At 37.3% G+C, this 14,745-nt stretch overlaps 1 protein-coding gene across 4 annotated transcripts in view; it reads left to right on the top strand.

Annotated features, from left to right (window-relative positions):
- The window catches only part of LOC109407762 (RNA-binding protein Musashi homolog Rbp6), a 1,431,211-nt gene that overhangs the window by 99,993 nt on the left and 1,316,473 nt on the right, over positions 1 to 14,745 (top strand). For all 4 annotated transcript variants that reach the window (XM_062853969.1, XM_062853971.1, XM_062853970.1 and 1 more), the window contains one exon: positions 23 to 107. In XM_062853969.1, the coding sequence (XP_062709953.1) occupies positions 23 to 107 (85 nt within the window). The remainder of the gene's footprint in view (positions 1 to 22; positions 108 to 14,745) is intronic.

The following is a 14,745-nucleotide window of genomic DNA, read 5'->3' as shown; positions in this document are numbered from 1 at the left end:
CACGTTTTCCTTTTTCTTTCAGAGGGTTTGGCTTCATCACATTCGGCGATCCCGCCAGCGTAGACAAAGTATTAGCACATGGTACACACGAATTAGATGGCAAAAAGGTAAGCACTTTCAGCAAGCGGCGGCGCATAAATAATCCTCTAACCTCAAAATACCACGCACACATGAATTTCAAATCACTCAATTTTCGGATTGTCGTCGTCAAATGGGTTGGTGCTTCTCGCTCGACACTGTTATCCTAAATCCACAAAGAAAATGGTGGGGGTGCGCCAAGCGGTGGATTCCGGGCGAATAAAAATCAGAGGCGAAATCTTCATCTTTTATTCAGTGTGTTTGGCTTTTGGATTCAGCTTTCGGCACTTTCTCTCGCACACTGTGTGGGTATAATGACCACTCTTTTACGGCGAGCGAACGGACGACGACGACGACGTGCATATTCCACTTGGATGCGTCAAAATAATAATCTGGTTTTATTTGTTTTAAATTATGCGATGACGGGGTAAAAGGTTTTCGACAACTGGGATGATCCGATAAAGAAACTACAAGACAAATGAATGGAAAGAACTGTGGGATGAATTTATTCAATTTAGTGGATAAACATGGAGTTTTTATCTAATTTCCGTCTAAATAAGCACCGACCAATGAGGATCTAGTTTATTCTTGCACCTCGTCTTATGTCTCATGATTAATTTGACAAAAATTTCTTATCCATATCATGAAAAAAATATTGTGAAAGATCTATAATTCCCTTCAAATCTCTCTCTCTCTCTTCTTGGCGTAACGTCCTCATTGGGACAAAGCCTGCTTCTCAGCTTAGTGTTCTAAGAGCACTTCCACAGTTATTAACTGAGAGCTTCCTCTGCCAATGACCATTTTGCATGTGTATATCGTGTGGCAGGCACGAAGATACTCTATGCCCAAGGAAGTCAAGGAAATTTCCTTTACGAAAAGATCCTGGACCGACCGGGAATCGAACCCGTCACCTCCAGCATGGTCATGCTGAATACCCGTGCGTTTACCGCCTCGGCTATATGGGCCCTCTCCCTTCAAATAGTAAAATTGAATAATTGTCCCTCGAATTCTGTTTCTGTCTAGTTCACGTCTATTTCGAGAAATGGATTCCCGGCACATCTGCTACGTAACACTGTGGTACATGGTCGGTCAAAATCTATGACTTGATCGTAGGTGTTCGAAAATTCGGTCAAATTCTTCTCAATCAAAATCAAATCATGTTGTTCAAAGAACTTTTGAGCGGAAAACCTTATTGAGATGGATGTCCCAGTAAACATTTTGGTATGTATAATTTGCGTTATACACTACTATATAAGAACCTTTTTAATCGTATAAACTGCACAAAGCTGCTATATACGTACAAATGTGGAGGCCATATACATTAGACCTGTTCACTTTGAAACTTTTTTTCTCCGATTCTCCGTGACACATCAAATTGTCAATCCACATGCAAAACCAAGTCTTCAGTCCAAAATTGAGCCAAATTGATGAAGATTTGAAGGTGTATCAAATCAATTTTGTCTTTTTTTAGCCGTTTTTACAGAAATTTACTCAGAATTTCACAAAATTGCTCCGAAAAGATGCCGGAGATACCGTTAGCATATAGTTAGAACAATACTCTACAACTTTGGCGAAGACACTACGGTGTTTAAATTGCGTATTTCGAAGTTATTCAACAATTTCAGTTAAAAAATCACGAAAAAACACGATATTTTTACGATTTTACATTTAAAAGTCATGTAATTTTACATTATATTACGTGACTAAATTAATTAGCTATTTCTCCCTTGTGTAACGAACATTTCGTCCATACATCGTTTTTGTGTAGAAATTCGTTTTCAATGACTAATTATCAAAAGTATGTTACGTTGATACTAAAAATCGCGTAGAGTTGCCAGCACGAATTAAAACAAAGTTACCCATGATTAGGGCGTCAGGCCATCGTATTCTAATGTCTTTTGATGTAAATATCAGAAATGGTGCAGATAGTAAGGCTCGAGCCTGCGGATCAGAAGGTCCCAGGTTCAAGCTCGAATACATGATAAACTTTTTTTTTCTTTCTTTGTAGCAGTTAGGATTATGAATCTCCCAAATAATAATGATCGGGACCTGCCAATTAATCCCATTCCAGAACTAGCTAGATATTTAGTTGTTTACTTGTTGACAATAAATCGTGTCGATGAGATCAGCTGGGCGAAATATTGAGCATCTGTTTGATAATGATCAATTTTGCTAAAACAATTCAATACGATGATGGAACTGCTTCTGGATGCAACATTTTACAGACAACTGTGGGTGGAGCTTACTTGTTATCTATCTACCAACAAATCAGCACAACTACCCGATGAAGGGAAACTTCATTCTTACTATGCACTCTACGGTTTCGAAACAATGCTATGATGCCAAATTGCAATGAGATGCAGTGCGTAGTTTCATTAACTTATAGCTGGATCGAGACGCAAAAAAATCCTATTCCAGGACTCGAACCTTGAATCTTCGAATCGACAATCTCATGCTCAACCATCTGCACCAAATTTAAACTGATGCAGATGAAACAAAGAAGTGTAATGACGTTTAAATCATGGGTAACTTTGTTTTATTTTATGCTGGCAACTCTGTACAGTTTTTAGTATCAACGTGACAAACTTTTGATAATTAGTCAATGAAAACGAATTTCTACACTAGAATGATGTATGGACGAAATGTTCATAACACATAGGAGCAATAGCTCATTAAATTAGTCACCTAAAAAAATGTAAAATTACATGACTTTACATGAACAATCGTGAAAATACTGTATTTTTTGTGATGTTTTAACGAAAATTGTTGAATAACTTTGAAATACGCAATTTAAACACCGTAGTGTCTTCGGCAAAGTTGTAGAGTATTGTTCTAACTATATTTAACGGTATTTTCGGTACCTTTTTGGTGCAATTTTCTGGATATTGAAGTACATTTTCGTGAAAATACTCGAAAAAACACAAAATCGATTTGATACACCTCTAAACCTCTATCAATTTGGCTCATTTTTGGACTGAAGCCTTGTTTTTGCATGTGGATTGATAATTTGATGTGACACGGGTAGGTCAAAAAAAGTGAACAGGTCTAATATACATACTTCTGACGACATTTGCCGATTTCATATGATCATCATTACGATGTCCCAAATAATCGATCGAAAGAATAAAATACGACTTCGGGTGATATGTAATACGATGTCCGAAATTAGCTCTAAAAAAAGTTGACACCTAGCCTAGAACACGGTACCTCGAGATTGTGAGTCTAAGCTCATACCATTGTACTAACCGATCTGCCTTGAGAAGAGCGCAAATTTTGGCCAATATAAACTTAAGCTTTCTAAACCACCCTAAACATGCCTTTGCCAGTCTTCCTACATGAATGCTGATATGAGGATGGGGCTGCATTTTTTTTTCCTAAGTCATTGCATTTCAATTCGATTCCATTTATTACAATGCTGTACTGATATATAGCATACCTAATGATGAGTTGTCATTTTTTATACAACTCGTAACGAGTTGGATTTGCACTCATTACGACATGTTTTGTTTACAACATTAGTCCCGTATCGAGTGTACGTTTCGACGACGTCGTTATCGCCGTCGTCGTCGTTGCGGGAAAAATACTGCTCATGTAGGAATAATTGTGAGACAAATGTCTTCATTCGGTAACTATGAACACTCCCAAAGATTGCCTGAATATCATTATAGGTTGACAGAATGTTTCCAGTCCCAAAACATAATCAGCCAGCGGCCAGGCGGTGATAAGCAAGGCAAGTGGGATGCTTTATTTTATTTCTCATCCAACACCACCCAATCACCTCGTCTCGGTGCCGAAATTCATTAAGCCGTTACGATTCTCAACCAAACCTTACTAACATTATACTTGTAAGCGTAGGCAAACAGCGGCGACTTCAATTAGTGCTATTTATGACTTACTCTATACACAACAAACTTACTACAAAACAAATCGCAGCAGCGATTTATATAAAATTGGGCTTGACATTTTTATCACAAGATTCAACGGTTTTTACGATTTCGATTTCTGACCGCGAGATATACGATTTCGAATGCACTTCCCATTACGATGTGGTGTTTACTGGGGTAGCTTAAGAATGACGTCAAATTGAGATCGTAAATGGAGTAAAATTATAACGTAAACTTTTGCGTAATGATTCGATTTTCGGTGTTATAGGAGTTGGTTATTGATAGTCCACATCTTTTTGCTTCCATGAGTTTGAATATCTGTAATATAGGATTAGATATGTCTCCAGAGTGGGTCATCCGTTATATGGAAAAATGGAAAATTTATTGGCATCCTATCAGATCAAAGCTTTTTTAGGTCCCATTTGAGGACCCAAGTAACTGTGCAATATTTGGGCATGGTCGGTTATGTCTACGTTTTTGCGCACCGCGTTTGAAGTTAGTAGGGGATTTTACATGGGAAAACATACTTTTTTGCATTTCTTTCATAAAAGGCTCGATTTTTTCTAAAACCATGTAATCGATCATGTGAAAACATAGCCTACGGTGTCCTGAAAAACTTTGTCGAAGACAACGAAGTGATCTGATGCTTATGAAAAAGTTATAGCGTTGGCATTGCTTGCCCAAACAGCATGATTTTGTTGCTATTGTTATTCCTTTACATGGTAAAACTTATATACATGCTTGCGGTTTGTTGAATATATTTTTTTTTACAAGCATCGGATCGCTGTGTGGTCTTCGACAAAGTTTTTCAGAGCTTGTCATCTGCAACTTTTTTGTCTAATTTCAGAGTTCGCTGTCTTGTTTTTTCGCGTTGCTATGATTATCGAACCCCAAATTGGTATCTTTTGGGCTGACTAGTTGTATTATCCTGCCCTAGTGTTTAATTATTGGGTACTTTCCGTCTGATATGACGGGAATTAGCGCATATGACAAAGTAGACTTCTACCTTATTTTTTTTTTTGGTTGGAGAATGATTCTTAGGTCATTTTTCATTTATTTAGTTCACATCAAATTCATGATAATACTGAATCAACAATTTGCCGCCATAATACTCGATTTGCAGCTGCAGCTCTCCATCCTCGGTCACGCCCAACACTCGCCAGATCACGCTCCACCTGGTCCGCCCATCGTGCTCTCTGCGCTCCACGCCTTCTTGTGCCAACCGGATCAGTTGCAAACACCAGCTTTGCAGGGTTGTTGTCCGGCATTCTTGCAACATGCCCTGCCCACCGTATCCTTCCGGCTTTGGCCACCTTCTGGATGCTGGGTTCGCCGTAAAGTGCAGCGAGCTCGTGGTTCATTCTTCTCCGCCACACACCGTTCTCCTGCACACCGCCGAAGATCGTCCTTAGCACCCGTCGCTCGAAAACTCCGAGTGCTTGCAGGTCCTTCTCGAGCATCGTCCATGCCTCGTGTCCGTAGAGAACCACCGGTCTTATTAACGTCTTGTACATGGTACACTTGGTGCGGGGGTGAATCTTTTTTGACCGCAGTTTCTTCTGGAGCCCATAGTAGGCACGACTTCCACTGATGATGCGCCTTCGTATTTCACGGCTCACGTTATTGTCAGCCGTTAGCAAGGAACCGAGGTAGACGAATTCTTCTACCACCTCGAAAGTGATTCTTAGGTCTGGGATCTAGAAAACCGAATGACTACTACGAACGGAGAACAGTTCCATCCACCAGAAAAGCAACAAAATAGAAAACTTTCTGATTGACACATTGGCTGCCGTTCAATTATCCCTTATAATTTTTCGATGTGTATCACCAAAAGCAAGCCCCAGTAGAGGATGAAAACTTACTAAGAGACAGCGGCGTAGTCACAGGTGGTGGGGCGGACTTAGGGTAAAACCCCTCCCCAGAGCCAAAATGTCTGGAACAAATTCCAGGAAATGTAAAACACTTTGGGAAGAAAAAAATTCGGTTGCGCAGCTAATTTAAACCTTTGGCTAACATTCAGTGCATTTACGAAATATGAGTGTCAAATAAAAATAGGTATTATTGATTGTCGAAAACCCCTCCCAGAGCAAATTTCTGGCTACGCCACTGCTTAGAGTATATTTTGACATGATGATCTTGAGATTAGTTTGTTTAAAATGGAAGATAAAAGATCTGAAAATAACATCTAAAATTAACTCCTGTAACATCATCTTTACTCATGCTACATATCTTACAATATCAAATCAATAGCAGCGAGCAATCGTTTTGATCTTCAAATATTTAATTTTGATACAGTCAGAAGTTCCAGTTTTCAAATATTTCTCTCTATAACAACAAAATATCAGGTTTCGATTGTCAATATCTAACCTCTGTCCGGGAATGTGTTCGTGGATAGTTATCAAGTCGGTTTCGTCCACGATCGGTCAACAACGAACCCAAATAAGATCGTACGACAAATCTTCCAGAAAGGACGTAAAGAAATTTCAAGAGGAATCCCCGAAGGAACTCTAGGAGGAATTCCAGGATAAATTCTCAAGGAATTCTAGGAGGAATTTCTAAAAGAAATCCCCGAAAGAATTCCTGGAAGAATTCCATGAGGAAATCCTAGAGGAATTGCAGTAGGAAACCCAAGAGGATTCCCTGAAAGAAATCCTGGAGCAATTATTGTAGAAACTCCATAAAAGATCCTTCAATGAAATCTTTATGATATACCTAATTATAGTCCTAAAGAAGGAACTCCTGGAAGAAATCCCTGAACAAATTTCTGAAGGAACTTCTGAAGAAATTCCTGGTGTAACACTTGAAGGCACCTAAAATCTCCGAAAAGCTCTAGGAGCGATCCCTGGAAGAACTCCTAAATGATCTTCTGGAGGAATCCCTGGAGGAACTCCTGGAGAAATTTTAGACGGATCTGCTTTACTAATCACAGAAGGATCTTCTGAAGGAATCCCTGAAACTCCTGGATGGACTTCTCACGTAAAGCTTGGACGGATACCTGAAGGTACGCCAGTGGAAATCCCTGATCGGTATTTTAGACGAATTCTTGGAGGAATTCCAGGAAGAATCGCTGAAGGACCTTTTGTACGACTCTCTGAAGGAAATCCTGGACTTGAATAACTGATGTAGGAAATTTTGAACTTCAATGGAATCCCTGGAGAAACTCCCACAATAATCTCTAAAGAAACTCCTGTAGGAATCCCCGATGGAACTCCTGGAGTCATCCTTGAAGGAAGTCTTGTCGTACAGTCAACCTCGGGAACGTCGGACCACCTTGTCCACTGTTCTCTGCGTCGTCTTGTACCATCCATTTCTTGTGAACACAATCTTGGCAGGGTTGTTATTCGACAGACTTGAAATATGCTCTACCCATCGCATCGTTCCGGCTTTGGAAATTTTCTGGATGGGGAGTTTGCCATAGAGCGCAGCAAGCTCGTGGTTTATTCTTCGCCACAACACACCATTCTATTGTACGCCAAATAAAGCATTTTCACCCACTTATATAAGGATATGCCTCTATAAATGATTTGTTCGGAAAATTTGTCCATGGATTTGTTCAATTTCTCTGTAAGATTAATTCAGATATTTCACTAACTATTCCTACATTATTTCTCGAGAGATTATTTTTGAAAGTCTTACAAAAATTGCCTTAGAAATTTCACCATTTTTTTCAGAATTCCTTGAGTTATTACTCCCGAAATTCTGCGATAGATTCCTCCATTAATTTACCTATATTTTTTTAAATCTTCCACAGACACCTTCGAAAGTTTTTTTTTTAACCCTCTAATACCCAATCCCGCCTTTAGACGGGGTATAGTTTGAGCATTTTTGTAATTTTTGTTTCGTGGAAAATCAATTTGTTTATATTTTTGGCTGATATTTAGGACTGTTCTGTATATCTCGAAATAATGTTTGGTGTATTTTAAAGCGAATTAACATTTTTTTAAAATCATTGAAAAATTGATGTTTTAGTCATCTTTTAGAAGTTATTGTTTATTTTGTATTGAATCGCTACAATTGACATATTTTAAATTTTTCCCAAATCATTCTATCCTTGTTTAATAGTTTAAGGGAATCGAATATACTCTAAAATTATTTTCCTTAAAATTACACGGAAAATAAAATTTTCGGTGAAAAAAATTTTAAATAATTATATTTCAACAATAATCATAAAATCTCAAAATGTTTCCATCTCAAAAAATCCGTTCCCCAAATTGGCTTCCAGGAAAAATATAAAAGTGTGGGGATGTTCAAAAATAAAAATTAGAAAAATCAAAAACTGAAATTCACGAAATCGAGAATTAAAAAGAATCATCTTCCAAAACATGTTTAAATCGATTTTAGATGACGAAAAATGATATTTAGATCAAAATCAAAAATTTGGGTATTAGAGGGTTAAGTTTTCACCAGAAATTTTTCAAGAGATTGCTTTAGATTTTTCCCTGGAGATTCCTCTAGAAATGCTTTATTAGATTTATCCATGTATCTGTTCACGGATTCCTGCTAGAAATTTTCTGTGGATTCCTTGCAAAATTGCTCTAAGGATCCATAATAAAAAAGCTCTTCTGGAAAATGATCTGCCAAGGTTTCTGTCAGAAACTCCTCCAACACTTTCTTCAAATATTCTTCCAGGGTTTTTTAAAGAAACTACTCTTCCGATATTTGCTTCAAGAATTTGCCCTGAAATTTCCCCAAGAATTATTGTAGGTTGAAACCAGTTCTAGGATTTTCACCAGAGGCTTTCTGAAGAGTTTATCCAGGTATTTCTACAGGGAGTCATTAAGGAATTCCTTCTGGAACTCTTTGAAGAATTTCCTGGAATTTATTCGTATATTCCCATAGAGATTCAGTCAAAAGCACTTTCTTAAATTTCTATAGGAATTACACTGAGGATCCCTTCAGCAATTGCTTCAGAGACACTTTCAAAAATCATTGATCGTTTTTCTTTTGATGGCTCCTTTCATAATATTTTCTTTTTTAGAATTTTTAGTATTTCTTTAGGAATTTCAACGAAAAAAACAATATTCAGAGATCCAGCAGAAATTCTGCCAAGGGTTCCATCAACTATTTCCTGAAAAAATATTTCTGGGTTTCCTGCAGAAATTTTTACTACGATGTTGTTCAGAAATTGTTCCTGCGGTTCCGTCAAAAATATCTCCTGGGAAAATCACTGGTAGAATTTTGGGAAGATCCCTGATGGAGTATCTAAACAAATCTCTGGAGGATTGTCTGAAAGAATAATTTCTTAAAAATCCTGGTGAACCTTTTCGGAGCTTCTTAGAACACATTCTTAAATTTTTTTTTAGATTTTTCTGAACAAACATTTTTGAAGCCATCTCTGAAGAAATTTACCTTAAAACTGGAGGTTATTCCAAAGAGAAATTGCTTGAAAATTTCTGGAGCGTTTTCGGGAGAGGTTTCCGGAGGATGTTTGAATGTCGGGAGAGAAATGTTTGAATGTCCTCAAAGAATATCCTGCAAGTGTGCAAATGAAATTCTTAATGTAGCAAAATTTAAAAAAAGTCCCTAAATTGTTTCCTCGTGGACTAGTATCTAGATAAATCTTTTGAGAAAATTCAATGAAAAGACCGGAAGGAATTTCAGGAGAATCTTTGGAGAAATTCTTACTGAAATCGTTCTAGGCAATTCAGTGAGAATCTTCTTTCCATGAAAAGGAATTTCTGGAGTCCTTGAAAGTACTTGTGGGGAAAATTCTGCAAAAGTACATGGGAAGGAATACATTCTAAGAGAACTCTGTGAGGAGTACAGGTGGTATACAAGATTTGGCAGATATTTTAATGTTTGGAACTTTTTGTATAAAATCGAATTTTACATAAATAGAAGCATTTTTATTTAAATTGTATACCAAATTATATCGAAATACAAAAAATGCATAGAAACTGACATATATTAGTATTTCTCGATAAACAATGAATTGTCTAGTTTCTTGTTAACTTGTAACGATCGATATTTTTGTGTGTCATAAAGAATTCTTTTACGAAATCTGGCATGAATTCCTCCATGATTTTTCGCAAAACATTTCAGAGATTGTTTGAGAAATTCGCCCAGGATACAAATTTCTATAGGCATTCGTTTGGAGAATGTATTAGAGATTCCTTTGAAAAATCTTCAAAAATATTCTTTATTTTTTTTTTCTAAAAAGCATTTTTAAAAACTTTTTTAAGAAATTTGTTCGAATATTCGATCGAAAATCCCTCCTGGATTCTTTCAAAAAATCTTCCATGGGCTCATTCGGAAATTTTCTTCGGGGATTTGTTTAGAAATTCCCTATTATCTACAGGTTTCACAAAGTATTCTTTCAAAGCATCTTGCATGATTTACTTCTAAAATTCCGCCATTTTTTTAAACAAAAAAAAACCTACGAATTGTGGTAAAAATTTTCACTGGGATTCTTTCAAAAATTCGTGGAAAAATTCTTTCAGAAATTTCTTTATACATTAATTCAGAAATTTCTTCAGATATTCCTTTAATACAGGGGTTTTCAGATCGTGCAGCGCGGTGCCCTTGGTGCACCGCATAGCCATGACAAGTGCACCGCGACACTTCTGAAAATTCTTGCATATTCAAATTGATTACCTGTTTAATAAAAAGTACTTCGAAATCATTAGAACAAGAGGTCAATGTCTAAACTATTGAAAGGTGCTCCTATGGATTGAGAGTAAATTTATTGCCACGCCAGCCTGAATCCATCAAAAACCCTGGCAGATATTCGCGAAGAATTATGGAACAAGTCTCATCCTCATAAGTGTCATCTTTTTTCCACGAACTCGTAATGGATATTCACAAGCATCCTTCAAGGAATTTTCAATGAATTCAGTAAATAACTCAGAAGAAATCTCACTAATATTTCTGAGGTTTTGCCTAATACCAGTGAAGGAATCTTTCTTTGCTCCAAAAATCTGTTGACCTGGAATTTTTTTTTTGTCTGTATTAACGACCTGGAAATTTATTGATAACGTTTTTATGATTTTCAAAAGAACTTCGCCTGAATTGACAAGAGCGCTTGGAGTGAATTTATCAAAAATCTTGGCAATAATATGCCAATGTTCTGAAAATGAAACTTCCATATGTCTTGTAAAGAATTTTTCAGATATCCAGTTAAAGTCTTGGGAAAACGTGTATCAAAAATTATACAGGGGTCCTCAAAATCCGAGGTTCTCATTTTGATTCCTTGAAAACAAACCACTAACTAGGAAAAAATTTTACTGGGAAACTTTTCTGGATTTCACTCAGCGTTCATAAAGATCATGTTTGATTTTTTAGAAATCTCAGCAAGAAATATTCCAAGTCGATCGAATAGCTGTGCCACTTCACTATGATCCGATAAGTAATGGAAAAGTCAGTGTGGAAAACAATGTTAACGACGAGTGTATGCACCTGAAATCGCTACGAAAAATACGATTTTTTTTAACAATAACAAACATGTGCACCGCGGAGCGATTTATTTTCAAAAAGTGCACCGCGATTTAAAAGGTCTGAAAACCCCTGCTTTAATAAAAGTTTCAGCGATGTCTTCAGGCAGGCCCGTGCACAGAAGTGGCGCCAAGGGAGACAAAAGAACATCCATGAAATCCTTAAGAAATTCAGTCGGAAATGATTTCACAAAATCTTTCAGGGACACGTTACGCCTATAGAATGTCCTCCAAAAAATTCCCCAAGAGCTCCTCAAGAATGTATTGCACGGATCAGGCCCGTGCACAGAAGTGGCGCCAATTTCCCAATTTCGGCAAAAGGCGGAGGGGCGCCTAGTGTATGGAGCGTCGGTAATGGAGGGGGTTTAACATCCAAACCCCCCCCCCCTTTGTGCACGGGCATGGCATGGATAGCTTCCAAAAATGTTGCATGGATTTCTTTTGAAAATACTTCAAGAACTTCTTTAACCCTCTAATACCCAATCCCGCCTTTAGACGGGGTATAGTTTGAGCATTTTTTGTAATTTTTGTTTCGTGGAAAATCAAAATTTTTATATTTTTGGCTGATATTTGGGACTGTTTTGTATATCTCAAAATAAATTTTAGTGTACAGTCGAGTCTCTTACTAAACGAATTCCTATTAAACGGACCCCTATTAAACGAACTCCTACTAGACAGGGGTGAGCGTTATAGGAGACTAAGAGCTTATGGGATTTCGGCTTTTTGGGGGTGTGGCCTATTATCTCGGGTGTGTTAAGAGTTAGCGCAATATTTTCCTCGACAAAGTTTAAGGGCTTGATAAAATCTACCATTTAGAACTTTGGTTCACATGATTAGTTGGCAACTTGGCCGCTAGAGGGACCATCATCAGTTTGACGCTAAATTGCACTACAGGAACCTAGGAACCATATCAGGTTGGTGGAGCGGATCTGGTGTGATGGTTAGAACACTTGACTGTCACGCCGAGGACCTGGGATCGAATCCCACTCCCGACAAACTCGCAAAAATGTGAGTTCTTCCTTCGGAAGGGAAATAAAGCGTGGGTCCCGAGACGAACTAGCCTAGGGCTAAAAATCTCGTTAATATAGATAAACAAACATATCAGGTTGTCAAGCAAACGTTACGATATGCGACAGCTCAAGACCCTGATAATTTGGAAGGATAGTGTCTTCAGGAAAGTTGTTGGCTACGCTAATAAATTACTGACGATGAGTTGCGAAGTTCGAAATTCCTCCACTGGACGGCGCTAGTGAGCAAGTAAATTTTCAAAACCTCATATCTCTGAATCCCGGTAACTTAGAAAGTTGGTGTCTTCGGCAAAGTTGATTAGTATGGCATAAACTTACATAAAAATAAACACTAGTTTCAAAACTCTGCCACTAGGTGGCGTTTACAGGGTTTTTTCGTTTTTTTTCGTCTTTTTTTTGGGGTTTTTCGGCTTGGCAAAACTAGTATCGCTCCCCCGATAACTTAGAAAGTTGGTGTCTTTGGAAAAGTTGATCAGAATGACATCAACTTACACAAAAATAAATACTTGTTTCGCAACTCTGCCACTAGGCGGCACTAGTGAATATGCAAATTTTAGAAATCTCATAGCTCAGAATCCTGACAATTTAGGAAATTGGTGTCTTCGGCAAAGTTGCTCAGTATGACATAAACTTACATAAACATAAACACTTGTTTCGCAATTCTGCCACTAGGCGGCGCTAGTGAGCATGTAAATTTTCAAAACCTAATATCTAAGAATCCCGATAACTTAGAAAGTTGGTGTCTTAGGCAAAGTTGATCAGTATGACATAGACTTACATAAAAATAAACACTAGTTTTAAAATTCTACCACCAGGTGGCGTTTACCGGTTTTTTCGTCTTTTTTGGACTTTTTTTTGGGGTTTTTCGGCTTGGCAAAACTAGTGTCGCTCCCCCCGATAACTTAGAAAGTTGGTGTCTTTGGAAAAGTTGATCAGTATGACATAAACTTAAATAAAAATATGTTCACTAGCGCTGCCTAGTGGTAGAATTACGGAACAAGTGTTTATTTTTATGTAAGTTTATGTCATACTGATCAACTTTGCCAAAGACACCAACTTTCTAAGTTATCGGGATTCTGAGATATGAGGTTTTGAAAATTTACTTGCTCACTAGCGCCGCCCAGTGGAGGAATTTCGAACTGCGCAACTCATCGTCAGTAAGTTATTGGCGTACCCAAAAACTTTCCCGAAGACACTATCCTTTAAAATCTTGAGCTGTCGCATATCGTAACGTTTGCTTGACAACCTGATATGGTTCCTGTAGTGCAATTTAGCATCAAACTGTTGATGGTCCCTCTAGCGGCTAAGTTGCCAACTAATCATATGAACCAAAGTTCTAAATGGTAGATTTTATCAAGCCCTAAAACTTTGCCGAAGAAAGTATTGTGCTAATCCTTAACACACCCGAGATAATAGGCCACACCCCCAAAAAGCCGAAATCCCATAAGCTCTTAGTCTCCTATTAAGCGGATTCCAATGGCGCCCCCGGACCAGTGATCTTATAAGAGTCTCGACTGTATTTTGATCATCATTGAAAAATTGATGTTTTAGTCACCTTTCAGAAGTCATTGTTTATTTTGCTTTGAATCGCTACAATAGGCTCCTAAAGTCCTATCGGGATTCTTGTTTCAAACCACAATATATGGTTCAAGAGTACATATTTACTCATTTTTTAACGTTTTTATTAACCGTAGTTGAAAATATATAATTTTTTTTAGCCTTTTGTCTCGCCCCTAGCTTATAACACATACTTTGAGTGATTTTTTTTTTCACCGTGTATGTCAGATAGGAACATTTTTGAAATCCCAGTGCGAAAAATGTCGAGCTCAGTCACACGAGGTTGTCCTTAAATGTCAAAGTAGAACTATTAACCATTTTACTTATTTCGAATTTTCTCATTATTCCTTTGTTTTTCAAGTTCGAGTAAAGTACAATTCCGATTAGAATACCATGCTTGATCGTATTATTCAATATAAGCGAGATTTCGTCTTTAATTTTAGGACCCTATTACCATATTTTAAATTTTTCCCAAATCATTCTATCCTAGTTTAATAGTTTAAGGGAATCGAATACACTCTAAAATTGTTTTCCTTAAAATTACAGGGAAAATAAAATATTCAATGAAAAAAATTTAAAATAAAAATATTTCAACAATAATCATAAAATCTCAAAATGTTTTCATCTAAAAAACCGTACCCCAAATAGGCTTCCAAGAAAAATATAAAAAAGTGGGAATGGTCAAAAATAAAAATTAGAAAAATAAAAAACTGAATTTCACGAATTAAAAAGAATCATCTTCCAAAACATGTTTAAATCGATTTTAGA

This window comes from Aedes albopictus, chromosome 2 (assembly GCF_035046485.1).
Source record: "Aedes albopictus strain Foshan chromosome 2, AalbF5, whole genome shotgun sequence".
In the NCBI taxonomy this organism is placed as follows: Eukaryota; Metazoa; Arthropoda; class Insecta; order Diptera; family Culicidae; genus Aedes; species Aedes albopictus.
This window is presented reverse-complemented; position numbering and strand designations above follow the sequence as displayed.